Source organism: Anolis sagrei, chromosome 4, assembly GCF_037176765.1.
Source record: "Anolis sagrei isolate rAnoSag1 chromosome 4, rAnoSag1.mat, whole genome shotgun sequence".
Lineage (NCBI taxonomy): Eukaryota > Metazoa > Chordata > Lepidosauria > Squamata > Dactyloidae > Anolis > Anolis sagrei.
In genome coordinates, this window is record NC_090024.1 from 188526883 (window position 1) to 188550269 (window position 23387).

General features: G+C 40.4%; 1 protein-coding gene across 1 annotated transcript in view; it reads right to left on the reverse strand.

The window, feature by feature from the left end:
• The window catches only part of GRM4 (glutamate metabotropic receptor 4), a 395801-nt gene that overhangs the window by 83664 nt on the left and 288750 nt on the right, over positions 1–23387 (reverse strand). The window contains exon 6 of the mRNA XM_060773126.2: positions 17150–17290. Coding sequence (XP_060629109.1) covers positions 17150–17290 — 141 coding nt within the window. The remainder of the gene's footprint in view (positions 1–17149; positions 17291–23387) is intronic.

The window sequence follows — 23387 nt, forward strand, 5'->3', positions numbered from 1 at the left end:
TCTTGAGCCAAACCCCAGTATCAATGGGACACTTTAGCTTAAGAAATTAAGCTAATAATCTGGCAAAAAACAAATGAAAAGAGGAAACAGTGTGGTGATCTAAGGAATGAATATATTTCTTAGAAGACTTAAATCTACACAGTGTGAATAAGAAAAAGAATCTCACTACACAACAGGAATTAAAAGGAAGATACAAGGAAAGCAAGCCCTATGAGGAGTGGCTTAAAGAGGTGGGCATTTTTAGCCTGCAGAAGAGAAGGCTGAGAAGAGACATTATGGCCATGTAAAGATATGTAAGGGGAATACATAGGGAGGAGGGAGCAAGCTTGTTTTCTGCTGCTCTAGAGACTAGGACATGGAACAATGGCTTCAAACTACAGGAAAGGAGATTCCATTTGAACATTAGGAAGACCTGCCTAACTGTGACAGCTGTTTAGCAGTGGAACTCTCTGCCCTGGAGTGTGGTGGAGGCTCTTCTTTGGAGAATTTTAAACAGAGGCTGGATGGCCATCTGTCGGGGGTGCTTTGAATGTGATTTTCCTGCTTGGCAGGAGGTTGGACTAAATTCTATGAAAATGCACATTCACACAGAAATGGTAGAAAAGAATCCTACCGTAAATCAAAGGCCAGGACTTGGTCACATTACTGATTTAGACTACAGCTCCCAGAATTTCACAACGAACATGGCTGCTGAGATTTCTGGGTGGCTATAATAAAAAAGTAACTTTACCAGGCTATGGCAGTTGTCCATCTTAACGAATTTCCCATTTTCTCCACACTGGCAAAATAGAAGCCAGAAATAAGACAAGAGAGCAATTTACCTCTTCCACTGTCATTTTCAACAAATGGTATACACAGAGCATGTTTCACCTGGAATTTAAGGCTGCCTATTACTATCGTGGCTAATAGTCATTGATTGGACATTGGAATAATAACAGTGATAGATATATACCAAGTTTGAAAAAAATAGCTACTTATGATGTGTTACCATCCAGATTTGATTTCCATCATCTTAGAATCATAGAGTTGGAAGGGACCTTGTGGGTCATCCAGTCCAACCCCCTGCCAAGAAGCAGGAAAATTTCATTCAAAGCATCCCCGACAGATGGCCATCCAGCCTCTTTTTAAAAGCCTCCAAAAAAGGAGCCGCCACCACAGTCTCGGGAAGAGATATCCACTGCTGAACAGCTTCACCCACCCCTGCCACTAACCATGCCATTATCATCAGAAAAATGAATTGGAGATGTCCTGATTCAACATAGCATTTGCTACACCAGCACTAGGTTCATCTGGCTCTGATTCCTACCTCCGATCACAATCTGTCACAGTTAAATAGGTGAATGTGTGTTCATGTTGATGGTGTTGGAAAGAAAAATTGCTTATAAACAGCATTTGCAGTTCCTGATTAAAATTATCATGATGACTTAATGCAACTAATTTAACATAGGGCAGATGTGGGGACATTTGGGATAGAAAATAAAGTGGATTTTTCCACAGGCCCAGAGCCTCATATTGGTACTAACTGGAGTCAGGACACTGATTTGAATCCCCTAGCTTATATGGGGGTCTCTTTATTCCAGTGTAATACTCATCAGACAGTGAACTGCTTCAGAAGATCCCAAACTATCTCTGTGGAGTCACCAAGACAGGCAGCTCTGATTCCTCATTAAATGTGGAAATGACAATGCAGAATGTAAGGCAAGACTTGCAGTCACCATCTCCTTTTTTTGTGCTGACACAATCTGTTTTGCTGTCTCCAAAAGGAAAAAGCACATCAATCCCAACTTTCATTGCTTTTAAGTTATGAACCATTTTCTTGAGTTTGACATTGGGCTCCACGTCTAATTTCACTCTGAAAAAAACAACATCCCTCACACTAGTCCATGAAAGAGCCATCACTACCTAGGTAGGCTTTACAAGGGCATGGGGAGTTGCAGTCCTCTTGCTAGGTATTTAGAAACAAGCAATGTTGCACAGCAGATATTCTTCATTGCGGACATGTCAACAGACATAAATGTTTCTGAGATGTTTAACATTCAAGTGTTCTCTTTCAGCTATTATACAGGTGAATCTCGCTCTATCGACTCACAGTCATGCAGTGGATTTATCCTCCCTAATATATGATTCAATCAATCAATCAATCACTATTTATATCTCACCTTTTCCCCAAGATTAGGATTTAAGACATCTTATAGAATAAAAAGAGAGATGCCCTGGGGCTGCATAATATCCAAGTCAAATAAGATCTAAACGAGTTTATCTCTAAAGCACATTGCAAATGGCTCACAAGAGACTGTTTATTTTGGATTCTGCTCTTAGGAGCCAAGATGTAGGAGGGCTCCTAACCTTCAAAACAGTTCTGCTCAGCACTCTTTGTAGTCACAATGGTGACAGATAAAACATGGATGATTTTGGTTTTGTTTTTGTTTTTCTTTGCTTTGCTTTCTTTGCTTTACTTTCCTTTGTTTTGTTGCCATGGAATAGACCTTCAAATATGCTCTAGTTTGTGTTTGGCTGAACTGACTGAGATTTCAGTGAAGTCAATTTACTCTCCATCTCTCTCATTTCATCTCCACCAACTCCCTAGAGCACTGGTTCTCAACCTTCCGAATGCCGCAACCCCTTTATACATTTCCTCATGTTGTGGTGACCCCCAAACATAAAATTATTTTCATTGCTACTTCATAACTGCCATTTTGCTACTCTTAGGATGTATTTTCATTCACTGGACCAAATTTGGCGCAAATACCCGATACACCCACATTTGAATACTGGTGGGGTTGATTTGTCATTTATGAGTTGTAATTGCTGGGATTTATAGCTAACCTACAATCAAAGAGCATTCTGAACTCCACCAACAATGGAATTTAACCATACTTGGCACACATGCCCAACAGAAAATACTGGAAGGGTGTGGTGGGCCTTGACCTTGAGTTTGGGAGTTGTAGTTCTTCTACATCCAGAGAGCACTGTGGACCCAAACAATGATGGATCTAGACCAAACATTGCATGAATACTCAATATGCCCAAATGTGAACACTGGTGGAGTTTGGGGAAAATAGACCTTGACATCTGGGAGTTGTAGTTGTTGGGATTTATAGTTCACCTACAAACAACTAGCATTTTGAACTTCCCATGCAGAACCCCCATGACAAAATACTGTGTTTTTGGATGGCCTTTGACATCCTCCCTCACACACCCCTCGCAACCTCCCCCCCCCCCCCAGGGGTCCCAACCTCCAGGTTGAGAAATACTGCCCTAGAGAATCTGGGGCTGGTTTAACTCTGCCTTGTGAGATGGGACACTCATGAGTCACTGCATCCAGATCATTTTACCATTCCAGAGATCAACCAGGGCTTCAACAGAGTTGCCTGACAATGTGACAGGAAAAATCCCCAGACCACTGAGAAAATATGTATCCATTGGCCTCTTGGAGCAAACCAGTTTCATAACTTCTCTACCACTACAGAGACTCTGAGACCCAGTGAATCTAATCTGATCAGGTAGCAATCTGCCCATGACAAAGGAACTATATAAAATTCCTCCATTGTTAGATCACCACCACCCCACCCAGGAGAGAAACAAGTTACAAAGTGTGCAAGTAGCATGAGTGGGGTCAGAATTTGTTTGGAACAGACACATGGTCATCATGGCAGACATGAATACCACGTCTGAAACAACCCCAGCTAGCTCAGAAAGAAGAGTGTTGAGCTGAGAGGTGAATAGTACACCAACAGAATCCCTATTTTGTCATGGCTAGCTACCTTCCATCACACACTGGCATCCCCAGACTGTGGGATAGACACCTGATCATGGAAATATAATAATATATTAACTTTATTTTTGTACCCCACCTCCATGTCCCTGAAGGGACTCAGGGCAGCTTACGTGGGGACAAGCCCAAACAGACATAGATTAAAAACACAATGCAATAAAATGTAAAACAACATCACATTAACATAAAACATCATCATAAAACAACCAATAGCCTGAATAGTAATAACTATTTAACTCGGATGGTAGGAGCTTGTGCAATATAATTTCAACACAAGGGCTGGTAAAAAGTGCAAGAGCTGATAATAAATTATGGCTAGGACAATGTCATTTAGAACGCGAGATCTATAGGGCAGTGGACAGTGATGAAGTGCAGGAGCTGATAGTAAATTATAGTTAGAGGGCCAATTTTCTGGTGTTCTGTTTAATTATAGGAACATCCATGTTTTTAGGTCCTTGTGAAAAGTGGACAGGGTGGGTGCTAATCTAATCTCCTTGAGGAGAGAGTTCCAAATTCTGGGGGCCACCACTGAGAAGGCCCTCTCCCTCATCCCCACCAACCACACTTGAGACAGAGGTGGGAGCGAGAAAAGGGCTTCCCCGGAAGATCTTAGAGCTTGAGCGGGTTCGTAGGGGAAGATGTGATCACAAAGATAGGCAGGTCCCAAACCATTTAGGGCTTTGTAGGGAGTAACCTGTACCCAGAGGCGGCCCTAGGTAATTTTCAATGGTAAGAAAACAGTATTTTGGCGCCCCCCCCCCCCAACCAATCATTGATATATATTTTCTGTTCGTCATGGGAGTTCTGTGTGCCATATTTGGTTCAATTCCATCATTGGTGGAGTTCAGAATGCTCTGATTTTAGGTGAACTATACATCCCAGTAACTACAACTCGCATATGTCAAGGTCTATTTTCCCCCAAGAGCACCTCAAGAGCACACCTGGGCAAAATCAACTATACTGCAAATGCTTACTTTGTGTAATGGGTTGAGCCACCCCTGTTTTTTTTTAACAGTGGTGTACCTTGAATTGGGGCCAGAAGCTTATCGGTAGTTAGTGAAGCTGTTTAAAGAGGGGGGTTGAAATCATGACATATCACTGCAACTTTGCTTCCCAGACTTTCAGATCTGCTACACAGAATATCCTGGAGGGCCAAACTCAATGAGATACCCCCACCCCATCTCCATCTAACCAAATTTCCATAATATAAGCAAGTCAACAAACTCACTCAAAATCAAATTCAGAATGGTATCTATTTTCTGCTGACCTAAATATGCATAATTGCCAAAAAAAATACAACCACATGTTTCATACAGCTAACAATACTAAGCAAATAGTCCACAAAGGTTTATACCAAGTGTTAGTCCTCAAGGCAACAACATCTGCTGTACCTCTTTCTGTCACAACAGAGAATAAAGTTAATTTACCGCCAAGGATTTCTTTGTTGTAAGTATTTAGAGAAACTCCTTGTCACTCTTTGGCATCTCAGTACCTTTTTAGAAAGCAAACACATGATTTGAACTATCTCCACATTTTTCATGCAGAGAACCAATTTTAGGTCATATTTAAATATTCAGAGGATGATCTTTCCCACTTCTATGTGTATGCAGGGAAATTGTAAGGTATCAGGTATTGTTCTCTTTTCTCTTTACCCAAAACATTGGCTGCAATACCCATTAAAAACCTCTTAGCACAATTTTGGAAGCTTCCCTAATTCTGGTGGATGTAGCTCTGGAAGTCTGCGAGTTTCTAGCTCACATTCAGGCCACTTGCAGGACCTGGAAAAAGGGATGGAAAAATGTTGTGTGTACGTGCAGGGGCAGTTCTTCCATTACGCTGGGTAAGCGGCTGCTGAATAGGTTTTTTTTTTTTTGCCAGAGGCGCAAAAAAAGGCACCTCTGTAAATGCCCCCTCCCCTCCGCAAGCTTTCTCTGCCTCCCTCTCCCTCTTGAAGGCTACACAGAGTCTGCCGCCTCCCTTCTGGCTCTGCGCATGCGCCCCACAGTTGGGAAGGCGGGCTCGTGTGTTTCCCTCCACTCTGTGCGTGCATGCGGGAGGAGGCGAGAGCAGCTATGTGCGAGGAGGCACCTGCGTGCCTCCAGTCCAGCTTGAGCTGTTCAAGATCCAGGAGGAAGGTCAGTTCTAGTCACCTGCTTACAAGGAAAGGGCTTGAGGCTGTGCGGAATACTGGGAGTTGGAGTCTTCCCCTCTGCATCCAAGAACTTCCTGGCCCCATTTACTGTTGTTGTTATATTATTATTATTATTATTTTATTATATGGGGCAGAAAGGATGAGGGAACCTGCTATAACTTTGACTTACTGTTGTTGTTGTTGTTGTTGTTGTTGTTATATGGGGCAGAAAGTTGTATAGGATCACACATGGGACAATTCACAAGTATCTAGGACTGTGTGATATATAGGTGAATAATGCGTGCAGATCCCAGTAAGGTGGCCTTCTGCAGCTGGCAGGCAGATCATGATTTTGTCAGTGCTGATTGTTTTTAAGTGCAGGCCAAGGTCTTTAGGCACTGTACCCAGTGTGCCAATCACCACTGGGACCACTTTGACTGGCTTGTGCCGGAGTCTTTGCAGTTCAATCTTTAAATCTTCCTATTCCAGGTTTTCTGTTTATCACAGATTATCTGGCAGTGGGGACTCATATAATCCAGTTCAAAGCAGATAACCTGGGATCAGATCTTGGGTTATAAGGACAGTGTAGAAGGGGTCAAGGAGCCTTCCAGATAGGCCCTATATCCCAAGATCTGATCCCAGGTTTTCTGTTTATCCCAGATTATCTGGTAGTGTGGACTCATATAATCCAGTTCAAAGCAGATAACCTGGGATGAGATCCTGGGATATAGGGCCCATCTGGAAGGGCCCCAGGATGAACCTAGCACTGGATTTTCTTGGCAAGATGTTTTCAGAAGGAGTCTGCCTTTGCCTTCTTTGAGGTTGAGAAAGTGTGTCTTTCTCAAGGTCATCCCGTGGCACTCCATTGCCATTTATTAGAATCCAAGTCTCCAGACTCCTGGTCCAAAACACATGCACATAATTAATGAATTAATTTCACATATTTTTATCCTGTGTAATGTATAATAATGATGATGATGATGAAATAGAAGATAGTGTATAATAATAGAAGAGTAATTCTATCTTCCTGCCTGGCAGAAAGATGGGGGCTGGATTTGGGGTTTCCTTCCAACTGAGTTTTATAATAATAGTAATAACAATAGTCTCCTGGAGTGACTGCAGGAGAAAAAAAACAAAAACAAAAAAACCCTTCCAGTATTTTCTGTTGGTCATGGGAGTTCTGTGTGCCAAGTTCGGTTCAATTTAATCATTGGTGGAGTTCAGAATGCTCTGATTGTAGGTGAACTATAAATCCAAGCTCTACAACTCCCAAATGTCAAGGTCTATTTTCCCAAAGCTCCACCAGTGTTCACATTGGGGCATATTGAGTATTCTTGCCAAGTTTGGTCCAGATCCATCACTGTTTGGGTCCACAGTGCTTTCTGGATGTAGGTGAACTACAACTTCAAAACCCAAGGTTAATGCCCACCAAACCCTTCCAGTATTTTCTGTTGGTCATGGGAGTTCTGTGTGCCAAATTTGGTTCAATATCATCATTGGTGGAATTCAGAATGCTCTGATTGTAGGTGAACTATCAATCCAAGCACTACAACTCCCATATGTCATGGTCTGTTCCTCCCAAACCCCACCAGTGTTCAAATTTAGGCATATTGAGTATTTGTGCCAAGTTTGGTCCAGATCCATAGTGGTTTGGGTCCACAGTACTCTCCAGATGTAGGTGAACTACAACTCCTAAGCTCAAGGTCAAAGCACACTGAACTCTTCCAATAATTTCTGTTGGTCATGGGAGTTCTGTGTGCCAAGTTTGGTTCAATTCCATCATTGGTGGAGTTCAGAATGCTCTTTGATTGTAGGTGAACTATAAATCCCAGCAACTAAAACTCCTTAATGACAAAATACCCCCCTCCCCAAACTCTACCAAATTTGGTCCAGTGAGTGAAAATACATCCTGCATATCGATATTTACATTACGATTCATAACAGTAACAAAATTACAGTTATGAAGTACTAATGGAAATAATGTTATGGTTGGGGGTCACCACAACATGAGGAACTGTATTAAGGGGTCACTGCATTAGGAAGATTGAGAACCACTGATGTACATGCATATCTCCCTTACAGAGCTATGCACACATCTATAGCTATATAATAATAATAATAATAATAATAATAATAATACTTTATTTGTACCCTGCTACCATCTCCCCAAGGGACTCTGTGTGGCTTACATGAGGCCAAGCCCAAAATACATCAAACAAAACATCAATAAGCACAACATTAATAAACAATCAATACAATACAAATCATATAAATCACATAAACAAAAACAGTCAATGGTGACAAATAAACAAATTTTTTTTTAAATGGCCGGGCCGAATGTATATCACTGAATGTGCTTGTGTGCCCATATATATTTCCATGCATTTCTATGTATGCATTTGTATATCCATGTATGTATGCACATATGTGACCATGAACATGTAGCTAAAGTTAATGGTTTTCCCCTTGACATTAAGCCTAGTTGTGTCCGACTCTAGGGGTTGGTGCTCATCTCCTTTTTTAAGCTGAAGAGCCGGCATTGTCCATGGACACCTCCAAGGTCATGTGGCTGGTATGACTGCATGGAGCGCAGTTACCTTCCCATCAAAGCAGTACCTATTGATCAACTCACATTTGCATGTTTTTGAACTGCTAGGTTGGCAGAAGTTAGGGCTAACGGTGGGAGCTCATGGCGCTCCCCAGATTCAAACCTGCGACCTTTCAATAAGCAAGTTCAGCAGCTCAGCAGTTTAACTCACTGCACCACTGGGGGCTCTGGTGGTGCAGTGTATGTATATGCATATATATCCATGCATATGCATGTGTGTGGATATACATGTCTATGTACAGATCTATTGATAGTCTCCTTATCTGTGCCTATCGGTACAGGATACACAAACACACACCACTCTCATAGGAACAATGCTTGGTGCCAGTAAATGATGTAAGATATATATATATATCCTTTCCTACTTTTGCCTCCTATTTTGTCACCATATACAGGGTTAGTCAAAATGCATAGGCCAATAAGCCATTCAGTCCAACCCCCCGCCAAAAAGCAGGAATACTGCATTCAAAGCACTCCTGACAGATGGCCATCCATTTACCTTTACCTAAATGTTCATGGTCACTTATGTGTATACATTATTCAAGTGCCTCTCTTCACATGCACACATACATACATATGCTTATATTTATTTACCACACAGGGGCGGCTCAACCCATTACGCAAAGTAAGCATTTGGAGTATAGTTGATTTTGCCCAGGGGTGCTCTTGAGGCACTCTTGGGGGGAAATAGACCTTGACATATGTGAGTTGTAGTTACTGGGAGGTGTAGTTCGCCTACAATCAAAGAGCATTCTGAACTCTACCAATGATGGAATTGAACCAAATATGGCACACAGAACTCCCATGACGAACAGAAAATATATATATCAGTGATTGGTTGGGGAGGGGGGGGGCGCCAAAATACTGTTTGCTTACCATTGAAAATTACCTTGGGCCGCCTCTGTGTACGTGGCCCAGAATCTTCTAAATAAAATACACAGGGGGAGGGGAGGGATGCTTTTAGCAGCATTTCCGTGAGAATCTTGCCTAAGCAGGTTGATACTCCCTCATTGTTGTGGTTAATAGGTATGACACAGGATCTACATCATACCAATTAGTGAAAACCACAGGGAAGAAAGGCCTTTTTAAAACTGACTTTTAGCATCTGGTATATCAGAATATGGAGATGTCCTTGGACTCTAATTTATAATAGCATTCTTTATAGTGAATTATAGTAGGTTTGAAAACATCAGTGTTCTTTATTTTTCTGAGCATTGTAATGTGTCTGGAGAAGAAATAAATGCATCATAGTGTTTGCTGCAATGCTATAATTTCCCATTGTATCCTTGTAAACATAAAAGCAAAGGATACAAACTGTGACTCTCAAAAGGATGTATGTCTTACATTTTATCACCCTGTAGCATTTGTTTCATACGTCACTTAACCACCAAATCCACAGAACTTACTGTATTAACTTTATCCCCTTCTAGTTTGACTGCACTGGAGGTAAACTGTTGTCTGCCACTAATCCATTTGTTTCTGACAATAAACCTGAAAGGGCCATATATAATATACCTACCATTTTATGGACCACCAGTGGTTTTGCTAAATGGTGGTTTCTGGTAGTTATAGCCCTCCCTTCCTCCCACAAAAAAGGGGTTGTCCAAACTTTGAGGTCCTTTATGTACAATAAAGGCATACTAATGAGAGAAATAATGGGAGGCTGAGAGAAGGTCCAAAATTTCCAGAAATAAAAAAAAAAAGATTGAGGATCAAATATGGAGATGAGAAGAATCCCCGCAAACTATCAAATAAGGTTGGTGCACACAGGAAACACTGACAGAATGTTGTGGGGACAAAACTAAATGGCTCAGGATCTTGATACATCAGACCTGCATCTGCCTGAGCACTAGATTGATCTATGGCCCACTATTGAGAATAACACATCATGTGTAGTCTTCAAAGATTATAATCTCTTCTGCAGCACTCCAGCTGTGGAATGACATCCCTTTCAAGCCACCAATTCTGGCTTCATTTCACTGCCAAGTTAAAATGTGGCTCTTCACCAAAGTTTTTATGGTTCTGTATCTCTGCATTCACTTTGACATATTTAAAACAATGTTTCTGACATTGTTGCATCTTGATGTTTTGTTTTATATTGTTTTCAATTATTTTGTAGTAGTTTAATGTTGTTTTATTGTGTGTACCCCATTCTGGATATGGGATAGGATGAAATACATATCCACATACTGGGTAGGATATATTATAGAAAAGAGTGTGGCTGATGGACTGAGATGTCTGACATAAAACCTCCATAAATGCAACATTTTTTATTGTTTTGGCAGGTTACACTTCTTTTAGGAAAATGTCAGATCAGAGATGAAATAGGAAAATTTTCAAATAGTGAATCTAAAGAGCCATGAATGCTGCATTTGTTAGAGACTTGGCATCATGGGATCAACATTTTCAAGAGCTCTGGGGTTATCTACTGCTTACTCTCACTCAGATATTTCAAGGTGAGTATCAGTCAATAGGACAGACTAGAGATGCTAGTTAGTGATGAAGAGGAATCAATCAGTTTTGAAATTTTTATGAACTTACCAAAGCCAGCTTTTCCAAGCCTACATCTGGTCTTATGCTCTCCTACATCAAAATCTGCATTTTTTCAGAATTGTGCAATTCATTTTTTTTTCAGAATTGTTCAAGAAATTTATTTAAATACATACCTTACTGAAAGGTATGCTAAAGAAGGCTACTCAAAATAATGTCCCATTGACTGCTGGTCCCTTGCTCATTTCCAGGAAAGAAGGAAAATTTAATTGTATCTAATGGGCACAAGTGTGGTGTCAATCACACTGGCGTGCTGGGGAAAAATAACTGTCAGTCCTCCATATCAAATAGTCTTAAGTAGCATTGCACGTGCAGGGATACTCTCCTGTCACTGCTAAATGTTTCAGAACTTAGCAGGAGTGATGACTGAAAAGGGGTTTTTAAATACCCTTTTTTTTGTCCTAGAGGTTTTCCATGAATTTCTGGTACCAGCTGCAATTTTTTTATCTTGCTGCACTGTGGTTTTTTCCCCTGCCCTAGGAGTTTTTCTGCCCCAAGTCAGTGAAAAGTGGGAAATCACATCTACCTACTAACCACGCATCATGGGACAGTAAACAGTGGTTAGAAAGAAACATCAGATCAGGAGTAACTCTACAACAAGCAACAAATCAGAACCACAAAACTCGGATATGGGAGTAAAAACAACCAGTACAAAGCAAAGAAATGCATTCCAATATTTCCAAAAGTATTGAGCACACTGGAGCAATTAGGTGGGGGTGAAAGAGCTTCCCAAAATTTTGTTTAAACAATAATGTATCTGCTTGGCAAACAGGTTTAAAATATCAATGCAACTTTTTGTATGAGCGTTTTTGATGTATTGAGCTACATCTGGAAAATGATATGACTATGGGCTAAAAATAATTTGCAGTTTTTTTAAAAAAAGAAAAAAGGTACACAAAAATGTATCATTTCATCCATCCTTACTGCTGGCATCAAGAAGACACAAATATCTAAACAAGTTGTGGACTGTCCATGATCTCGGGGCATTTCAGCAAAAAATGACTTAAAGCTGCCAGAGGTAACACTATTTCTGCTCAGTCCCACAAAAGCCCCAGACAGGAAAAGGCATTCTTATAGTAGACTGAGAGCCCAGACACCTTTATCTGTCTTTCTACAGCAGGAAGGAGACAGTAAATCTCTCCCATCTTTCAATAAACATGTCACCTGCAACCATCACCTCAACTGCATGGCTGTCAACAAGATAGATTCCCCGTGTACCTTGTTTACTATTCTAATCCTCCTCTGTCGGTTTTAGCTAAAAACAGCCCACAATGCAGATGACCACATCACGACCACAACACTGAATCAGCAGCAAAGGTGATCATTCAAAAATGTTCCCACATATTAGTTCTTTCCAGCCATTATAACAGAGGAGGAAGCAAAAAAAAAAAGGGGGGGGTGCTTCTCTATAGTTTGGCTGCATAGCTAACAAAACTTTGCTATCCTAGCTGGTTTTCAAACCTGAGTAAGTTTGGGAAATATTATATCCTAACACATTAAATGTCTCCCTCCAGCCTCATAATGAATGTCCACAAGAGTTCCTAAAGTGATCAATCTCTCTTTCTATTCCTCCAGATATAGCCTAATCAGCCTAATACAGATAGGAGCCAATAATATTTGTCTTCTCTCGCCCCCTTTCCTCCTCTATTGCTCCCACTGACTAAGAACCACATCAGATGAGCAAAATTGCTCATCCTAGAATGCTTGGCCTTCAGTTGAGGCATGGGGCCCGCCTGCTTCCATCACACAATGTAGATAAACTTTCAGCGGAGCTCCATGCCTCAACTGAAGTCCAAGCATCACAGGATGCAGCAGTGGCAACCTGGGAGGCTTCTCATGTTGAGTAAGAAAAAATGGAGGGAAGTCAGGCAGTGACATTTTCCCCCATGGGATTGGGTGAGTAGCAAGGCAGGTTTCACACACACCCAGCTACAGGTTTCACACACACCCTGCTAAGATCTACCAGATTCACCACAATCCATAGAGCTGTGTCTGTGTCTTCTTCTTTCCCTCCAGGGTCAGGACACTGGCATTTGGAATGGAGGGAAGAATTGGAGTTACAACCTCAACACATTCACCCCCCAATTCACCACAGTTCATGGCAAGCTGGGGAGAGGGGTGAATGCCAGTGTCCTAGCCCTGGAGGGAAAGAAGAAGAGGCAGGCACAGCTCTATTATGCTTGAGCCCAGAAGAGGATTGCTCAGAGGGAGAGAAGAATCTAAAATATCTGCTAGACTTAATCCCCTCCCACGCTGCCATCTCCTTTTCTTTTTTGTGCCACATCTTAATTAGATTTTAAGTCTGTGAGCAGAGACCTGATTAGTTGTTCTTTTACTTCTTTCAGCCCTGGCAAATAATCTTGTGACAAACTGCATTAATTCTACAGTGTAGATACACTCTATGTCTTTCAGCATAATTTATTTTTTTTTAAAACTTCAAAAGTGAAAAAATAGGCCCACTGAATATAGCCTTTTAATAATAAATGCATCCAGGTGTCTTGAGCTTGCAGCAGCTGAACATCTACGGACTAGTTGGCTCAGGTACCCTGCTAAATTGGATGAAAGCCTCTTACCTTCCTCAGAGAGGATTTTTTGAGTCATGTAAAAAGAAGGAAGAAGAGGAGAAACTTATGAAGAATGTGCTTGACCTCAGCATTCTAAATGGCAAAGGGGAAGAAAACCATTATAATGCTTGACTGATGGACACGGTTTGTTGTATGTATTGCAATCCCAGGTTTATTAACTATTTCCAGCAAGTGGGAGTGTGTAAATTCTGTGACTTACACTGGGGATCAGAGTCCTCCAGTGAAGCAAAAGTAATATTTGAATCTAACATATTGTGGGGAAAGAGCTTATAGTCATATCAAGAGGAGAAACCAGCCCTGTTAAGCATGTAACCAGATTTAAAGCTAGCAAGTTAGATGGGATAACCAGGGTAGATGAAGACTGAAGAGAGGTTTCTTCTCATCCCCACCCCCACCCGCCGCTTCCCAAATCTTAATAAAACTCTCCCTCTAATGTGAAATGACAGCAGCCCTGGTGCTGAGCACCTCTTGCCTCAAGCACCAATTAAAATATTTCACTCCAAAAAAACATGTAGCCGCATGGGAAATACAGTGCAAAATTATTGTTAAAAGGAGGGGAGATCTTCCCCAGAGAAATTGGCTGCCATGTAAATGATACCAAGTGTTCAAGCCAGGAGTACAGAAAGTGACTGGGACCGTTCCTTTATCTCTGTGTTGTCACATCCATTAACCTTCTTTACCAGACAATGCGCCTCTGTGGAATTCATGGGAGCCACAGAAGCTCAGAGGAGGGAACAGAGAGAGCAAGAGGGACAGCGAAATATACCTAAGCCTTGACCTCTGCTTCCTCCTTTCTTGTTCTTCCACCCAGGATAGAATCAGATGGACTGGGAAGTGCCTTAAAGACAACTCTGCATTGCTTGCAACTGCCTACACAAGAAAACTTCACATTCTGATCCTCTTTTCCTCTGTGTTAGTGTTCTCTTTAACTATAAGCCAGTGGAAACCACAACAAAACATTGTAGTGTGGAATGCTCCCTTTCAGAGTTCTGGCAGGCTATGCCCTTCCCAGGATGTTCCATTTTATTCTGCCCTGTGTTTCAATTTGCCATCCCACCCCCAACCATCACATCTTGTTTTCTTGTGAATGAGCATGTGCCATCTGAGCTTGTTGATTCCTCTTATATATAAGTGGTGCTACATTTTGGCAGAGATTAGAAAAAAGTTATTATTTTATACTAAAACTCCCAGGTTATCCCAACTAGCACAGCAACTACATTTTGGCTACACTGCGATACATGAAATCTTATCTGTGTTACATAAGGACAAGCAGATAGACTGAGTGCAGTCTCTCTCCATTAAGATGCTGGGTTATTTCTTCACAGAGCAACACTGAACAGACAGGACATTTCTTTTGCCAGCCAAATTGTCCAAACAGATTTGTAAGGCAAGAGATCTTCTCCAACAGCTTTTCCCAATCTGGTAATTTCCACATTTTTGGACTACAGTTCTCACCAGTCCAGACAGCACAGCCAAATGGTCAGGAATGATCAAAATTGAAGTCAAGCATCAAGCTGGGGAATGTTCTGTTATTCTAAATAACAGCAAGAAAACAGTGACAGCGAACGGACAAATTGCAGCATTCTTTCATAGGTACATAATAGAAATGATGTGTGTTTGAAATCTACATTTGCTAACAGAAAGCCTAAAAAGATGGCTATGGGTTTAAGAGACATGCATCCATGGGTTTAAGAGACATGCATTCATCCCTTCTGAGGGTGCATCTACACACTAGAATTAATGCAGTTGGACACCATTTTAAGTGCTAAGACTCAACACAATAGAATCATGACAGCTGCAGTTTTACAAGGTCTTTAGCCTTCTCTTCCATGATTCCATAGCACTGAGCTACAACAGTTAAAATGGTGTCAAGCTGCATTACGTCTAAAGTGTAGATGCATCCTGAGTAAACTCTAACTAATTATTTCCTTCTATTTGTTTAATTTCATGAAACCCATCTCATTGCAGGGCTAGAGGTAAATAACTGTATTGTAATTATTCTGTTTTTCTTTCCCTAGGCATCTTGAATTTTAAAAAACCTCACACGCTGCATCTGGAAGAAGCACAGTGTCAAGCTTTGGGAAATCTCCAAAGGCAGAGAGTTCCATAACAGAAAGACAGTCACTAAGAATGCCTCTCTGTGTTCTCTTGGCTGTTCTGCCTTGGCACATAGATGTTATGTTTAAAGGAGCATTCTCAAATGTGCGTGTGCAGTTTGAATACTAAGAGAAGAGGGAAGTGTTAAGCCTTGGGCCATAGTTCAACTTATACAACCCCCATATGTATTTATCTGGCAAAAAGTCTCTTTTTTATTGTTTGAATGTTAATTTTTTTAATTCTTGAGAATGTGTTTGGCTGCCTGGAAAGGTGTGATCTTGCTGCATCCCATGTGCCAAGTATTCAAACTCATACCTCTGGCTAAAGAGGTACATGCAACCATGTTCTTATGCTTGTGTTCACAGTCATAGTCAAAGGCAGTTCTCTGCAAAAGTTACATCACATTCTATCCCTGTTGGCTTTTTAAAAAATGTGGTCCAACATAATGAACATGCCAACATTCCCAGCTGAGGGCAAAGTACTAAATGCCAAGTTAGTCTTGAGCAGAGGGAAGTCGAGCACTGACTGTCAGTTCCTGTTTCAGAAAAGAATCAAAGGAAACAATCCAGCAATAAGGAAAGGAAAAGGAATGAGTGGGTAGGCTGCAGGAGGAAACCAAATGAAACATTTTTAAGATGCCCTGAGTAATATGAATGTCTTGAATATTTTATATAACCATCAAGTGAAGATTTGGTGTATACTTCCACTGAACTGCACCCCTTTCCAGCATACAAATCTAAAACATCAGGGAATGCCTTTAGGAAGAAATCTTTTCTAAATGTTGATATCTCAAGGGAGCTGAAGGGGAAGGGAAAATGGGGGCTGCAGAGTTAGAGGTGGCTGGGCATTCTGATTGTGTAATGGAAATGTACGAGCAGATGAGGAAAGGATCACTGTAGTGTGAAGAGGAAGACACAAAACAATTCAGTAGGAAAATCATGCATAGAAAGGGCATGGCAAACCTAAGGAAAGAATAGAGGAAAAGTCCCTCAGAAGGCTGTTCCTAGTAGGTCAAATGAGTTAATTCTGGTTTGATATTATTTAGTTATGACAAATATGGTGAGTCATTTTGTTGGTATATGCCCTAAAGTCTTTCAGCATCAGCCTTTCCTTTTGGATCATGTATTTGCCCTAATAAAATAGGAATCATAGTCCAAAATGATATTCTCTACTCCACCATTCCTGCTTCAAAGAGGTCCACGAGTGAATTTCCCCTATAGTTTAGGCTACCTGTTAAATAAGAACCAAACATCCACCGAGATAGAAACTCCAACATGGGAGGTGCCCACAGCTACAGCAGCTAATAAATTAACTTTTTCTGTTACTTTCTTGGAACTTAAATGCAAGATGGCAACATCTTATCTGCCATGGTCCACCCCTCCCACCTCCTTAAAGCCTCTTACTTGTACATTTCTTGAAAGCGCTTCCCTTCTTGAGAGCATGGCGACTTAGCTTGCAGTGAAAGTTATCCTCCCAAAATTCAGCAAACCAAATGTTCCGGCGGTTGTTGTCTAGTGTCCTACTGGAGAAATAGCGATCAAAACCTGATAAGAAAAACAGATGACAGATACATGAGTCTTAAAATAAAACCAGAGGATCCCTGCCACATCTGGGGAGAGGGGAGGGGAACAACTCTTTTTGATGCCTACAAAGACAAAAAGGTCTTTTTAGCTACTGAAACTGTGTGCACAACAAGAGAAGAGTTTTTGTAGGGAAAGGAGTTGACAGTTCAAGGAGTAGTTGTTGATTTCAGTGAGTGCTGTGTTCCTCTGGAATATTTTATCTACATGTCCAGCATGACAGACAAAGGCTGAATGACGAACTCAGCCAAAACTGTATCAATAGATTTTAGTATCCATTCAGAACACACTCTACCCAACCCACTTTACTGGGTATCACTCCTCCCAACCTACTCTACATGGGGTTCCATTCTACTGAGAATCAGAGCACAGTTGAATGATGTTTCAATCAGGTTTGGAAGGGTAATGCCAGGAGAAGTTACTTAGTTAAGATTAGTTGATACAGGATTCTGACCCATAACTATAATGTTCATAAAGAAATGTTTTTATGGGAAGAAGAACATGTATATCATATACACACATTTACACATTGACACCTACCTATTCATTTATAATCACCATTCCTATTGGCACTGTGCCATAAACAACCAGAAAAACTAAAATGGCTATTGAGTTTCCACATGGCAAGGAATATTTTCATATGTTGTTGCTGTCATCATTGTCATCATCACCATCTTATTTATTTATTCACTTATTTGTATAACACCCTCACTGTGCATGGTACTTTACAAGAAAAAAAATCTGTCCTCAGACTTAAAATCTGAAGACATGACACACAAAGCAAGGGGGGTGTCAATGCAGAAGGAGAATGGGTCCAGCTGTTACAGTCAGTTCTTCTCTCCCTTTGAGGTCAGGACAGTGGCAGTTTGGGTGGCTTTCATCTTCTTTGGAAACCTAGGTGTGATGAAGCTGTGCCTGCCTCTTCTCTCCCTCTGAAGCCAGAATAAAGAAGTTGAGTCACCATCTATTGAAGAAGGGCAAAACCCTCCAGGATTATCACAAATTGGAGCCCAAGGGGGAAATATGGTAATGATCAATGAGCTATATTAAGAATTTGAAGGAAAAAATACTGCTGTGAGAATAAACTTCACTGTTCAGTGCTTCAAGCACTTACAAAAAGTTATCACCTCATTTCCCCCTCCAACGTATTCCCATTAATGTGATGGAAAACTAGGAAATAAAGACTGAGGAGAAAGAATATGACAGTCATCAAAGGTACAAGGTAGTCTCATTATCATCTCTGAAGCATATGAGAACACTAGGACAAAATTAAAGAGGACTCTGCAACCATAGTCCCAGTGTTTCAGATTACTGTGCAAGAAGGTTATGGTTAGACTCGCCACATCTCACAGTCTGATCCAGATTCTCCATTTCATGGGTCGAGAGCAAGTGAGCAAATTGAAGTGAAGTTTATCTCCAGGCAGGTGACCTCTGCTTCAGGCAAGATGAAAGGGATATGCACAAATCAGCTACTAAAATGATAATTTTGGTATAATCTGCAAGGATTATAAATTGGGGCCTTGATACTTAAGGAAGGACTCCTCCCTAAATATGCCTGCCTGGTCTGCTGGGGGAAGGGTCCTCTGTATGCTGCTAGAGAGGTCAATACATTGTGTTCGGACTTGGGAGAGGCCACATTAAGTATTTCTCACCTTCTCTCACTACTTTAGTGAGAAGGAATAATCCCTTGATTTTGCCTCAATCTTGTAATAGCCCCTTTAGTTGATTTCTAAACAGGAAAAAATATGTTCAGTTTATATGCATGTGTTTTAATTATAAGCTATGAGCAACTATGAAGAAATAAGAAGAAGAAATGATAATGCATTATGTACAAAATGCATAATGTTTTATAATATCAGCAGGGTTATCATTTCTTCTTACAATATGGCCCAGAAATCTGAGAGCCTGTGATGATCCTGAAAAAAACAATCTAGTTGCTATCCAAACCAAAACACACAGATTCATAAATTGGGGTCTTGATACTTAAGGAAGCACCCCTCCCTAAATATGCCTGCCTATAGACTGAGGTCTGCTGGGGAAAGAGTCCTCTGTATGCCGCTAGAGAGGTCAATACATTGTGTTTGGACTTGGGAGAGGGCCTTCTCAGCTATGGTATCCCAATTATCAAATGCCTTCTGCCATGGAGACCTGCTTGGGGCAATGCTGGTTTCATTTAATAAAGCCTTTGGGCATCATTATATTCTTTCTATATGAATTGCTGAAGGCTTTCATGGCCAGAATCACTGGGTTGTTGTAGGTTTTTTCGGGCTATATGGCCATGTTCTAGAGGCATTCTCTCCTGATGTTTCACCCCCTTTCTATGGCAAGCATCCTCAGAGGTAGTGAGGTCTGTTGGAACTAGGAAAAAAGGTTTATATATCTGTGGAATGACCAGAGTGGAACAAAGGACTCTTGTCTTTCTATATGTTTTGCACGTGTTTAGCTTTTAAAACTGGTTTAGCCTTTAAACTGGTTTAGCCTTTAATACCATGCATAGTTTGTCAACATGTTGGATTGTTGTCTGTTTAAATTATTTTTTTTGTTTTGAATTATTCAACCTGTTTATGATTTGATTTTATTTGCATGCTGCCTGGAGAGCTTATGATATGGAACAGGAAGCAAATAAATAAATGCCTCCTTCTTAGATAATTGCAGTAAAGCTCATATCATTTCTAGTGGGGAAATAAAGTAACACTGTACAGTTAGTGGTTGTGCAAGACTTTGGAAAACTTAGAAGATTTAGAGACCATCCACATTACAGAATCAGAGTGGTTTGACACCAGTTTAGTTGTCACAGCTCAGTACTATGAAATCCTGGAATGTATTGTTTGTGGCACTAGAGTTCTCTGACAGATAAGGGGAAATATCTCACAAAACTACAAATACTGCAGCAATGAGCCTTAGCCATTAGTGTGTTAAACTGCTATAATTCTGCATTGTGGTGGATACAGCATTAAAAAATCATAGTTGGAAGGGGTCCTAAAGCCCATGTTGTACAAATCCCTGATAATTTTGTACCCCCCAAACCAGGAACTCATGAGTTTCACAGTCTAAAATCAGTTAACATCCAAGCAATAGGTAAAAAGAAGTTGGAAAAATTCTCCTTTAAAAGTAAAACAAATGAATATGGTGGTTTTGAGCATGCTACTTCACAAATCTCTATTGCTCTGCGTCAACATCTCGAAGCTCCAGATATAACAAAGGTTTGATTAACTGTGCATACTTTAGTTGCACAAAACACAAACTTAATTTCCTAAGTATAAATGGATGTCGGGGGGGGGGGGTAGGGTAGAGACAGGGCGATGGTGGCTATATATCTCTCCCCCCCAGGGTTCCATCTGGTACAGCCTTATTAATTGAATGGATCCTTTAATGATCTTGGGAAGTGTGACAGCTCTTTCCTTTCTAATGAATGACACCTCTGCAAATGAAACTTTGGCTGTGAGCTGAATTTGACAGTGCTGAACATGGGCAACTTTTGGTCAAGTAGACAAACTCTGTGCTAAGAAATAGCTAAGAACTCGTCTGAATGACAGTATGTGTCATTAAACCTCTGTTATGTGCCAGTTCAAAGATTAAAATGATATTTTTCATTGTTTTGAAAGAGAGTCATGTTATTCTGTTGCAACATAAAAAGGAAAGGAAGGTGGAAAGGCATCTAAAAATAATCTTTCGACTAATCGATTCTTTCTATGCTTTAAAAACTAGTACATTGATTATTTATTGGAGAGTGATCTAAAATATAACTGTCACTGACAGTACATCTTGTATTTAATTTACCAGTGTACAATTCTGTTTCCAACTGTGTGTGTGAAATTCTGGAGATCAATTAACAAACTATAGCCCATATGAGTTCAAGAGAGAGTCAAGTGTTTAGTCAAGACATTCTGCCCTTTGCTGAAGGCAGTGCACTTGACCTTTTGAATCCACAGAGTTTGCATTTTGAATTTTGTGGACAGATGTCATGAAACAGAATCCCCTTTAACTATTCAGGAATTCCATGGGCTGTCAAAGGACATCTTGAAGGAGTATATCACTTCAGTAATCTCAAAGCCTTTTCACAATGTACTGAAAATGCAAAAAATAAACCAACTTTCCACACAAACTTCTTACATACTTTTTTCTTGGTGGATTGACAATGATTAAAAACTGCTTGTCATGAGCGATATAATTTTAGTATTCTATTAAGGCACCCTGCAATCAAGGCAAGAAATATCCATCTCTCACAGACCAGATCAGATAATTACCAAATATTTAAATTAGGCAGGGAAGGAAAAACTGGTAGGGAACATAGGAAAAAATGGGTACAGAATAATGTGCTATTCCAGAATAGGGTAGGGACATTAGGTTAGGGAAGATTTCACTGATGGTAAGTGTTGATCAATAGTGGGATATACTACTCCAGAAAGGAGAGATGAGTCCTTCTTGCTAATTGCAAAGACACCTTTGCTTTGTCCAAACAAGATGCCTGTGATGGTCAGGAGAAACCATGGAGCTCTGTGTTGAGTGGCAAGTAGTTGCAGTGACACAGAGGGTAAAGTTGTTCTGACCCCTCTGGATTGCGAGGACACGATTGTGGCACCACAGCAAGCTCATCCAGATGCATCTGGCTGCCTCTGGGACCGATTCAGAACATTTATGCTTTAGACTGACCATGGATTTAGCAGCCAGTGTAGTCTTACTATGGAAGGGGGAGGGGGAGGGATGGGCAAAAAGAGGTCAGATGGCAATTTCTTAGAGGTGTATTAACTATGGATTTCTGCATGGCACAAGTGAGAGGTGAGATGGCCCTTATGGTTCTTTACAACTCTGTAATTCTGGGATTCTATAACAAGGTGACTTACACTGGGGGGAGTGAAGAAAAAATGCTTGTGAAAATAAGAGTATAGAAAACTATCTAATTCTGCCACATGCACCTGCTTTGTGTATTCCATTCTGTAAGTACACTAATCAATCCTTTAAAGAAACTGAAGATAAACTTAAATATGTATTTATTCCTTTTAATCCATCTATATAGTATCTATCTATCTATCTATCTATCTATCTATTAGCCTGTATCACAATATCTCCGGGCAGTGTACAACTAAAAGCTAATTTCTCCCAATATACTCATGGCTTCACTGAGTCTTTTTTAGTAGAATTTCTTGCTGGACTGTGCCCACCGGCAGGTTCAGGATCAATATAGACATCCAGGTGTCTATATTGATACACTATATACACTCCGTGCAGTAGAAGGGTGTGACCTTTGAGGGACTGTCACAGCAGGTGAGGGTAGAAATGGGAAGAAATGCCCAAAATCTTATAAAGACATCCAGAAAAAGTAACCAGTTTTAAACCATCAGTACACACCATCTATATCAAGCTGGTAGTTGTCATTTTCAGTGCACAAATTCTATGACTCATTACATTAAATATGCACTAAAGAAGTGGAAAAACTACTCTAAGTAAAGGACATTTTTAAAAGTCCTGGTAAAGTGCTTGCGGTAACAATGCTCAGAAATGGTAAAGGCATATTTGGCAAAGAACTTTGAAAAATTGTACTAAAATGGTGACCCATTTATCTAAGTGATAAGATGGGGGCTTCAGACTTTTGTAAATCTAGCCCTAAGATCAGAACATACACATGAGAAGGTAAAATGTGTATATATGAAAAATCCATGAAAAATAACACTGGAATGTTGAAGCATTAGCAAGGCAAGTTATGAAATTTACAGAAAGGAAATATAATAAGGTGCCCCGGAGAAGAATTTATATCATCTTGATATAATCTATTTCAGATTATTATTTTACTTATTACTGAATTTATTATTACTTAACCTAGTCCACCCCTATTATGGAACTAAAAGCAGCCCATGCAGTGGCTGAGTCTGCTCTAGATTTTTGTCTGAACTTTAAATAAACTATTTGAAGTAGTGAGTTTTTTGGGAACTAGATGCATCATTTTGTGGGGGTTTTTTTAAGTTTAAAGTGGATTTACCAGCTCCCTAATATGGGACTCACCAGTTTTTACAGAGGTACACTAATGAAAGGAGAAGACTAGTAAGACAAATTTGTATCCCTC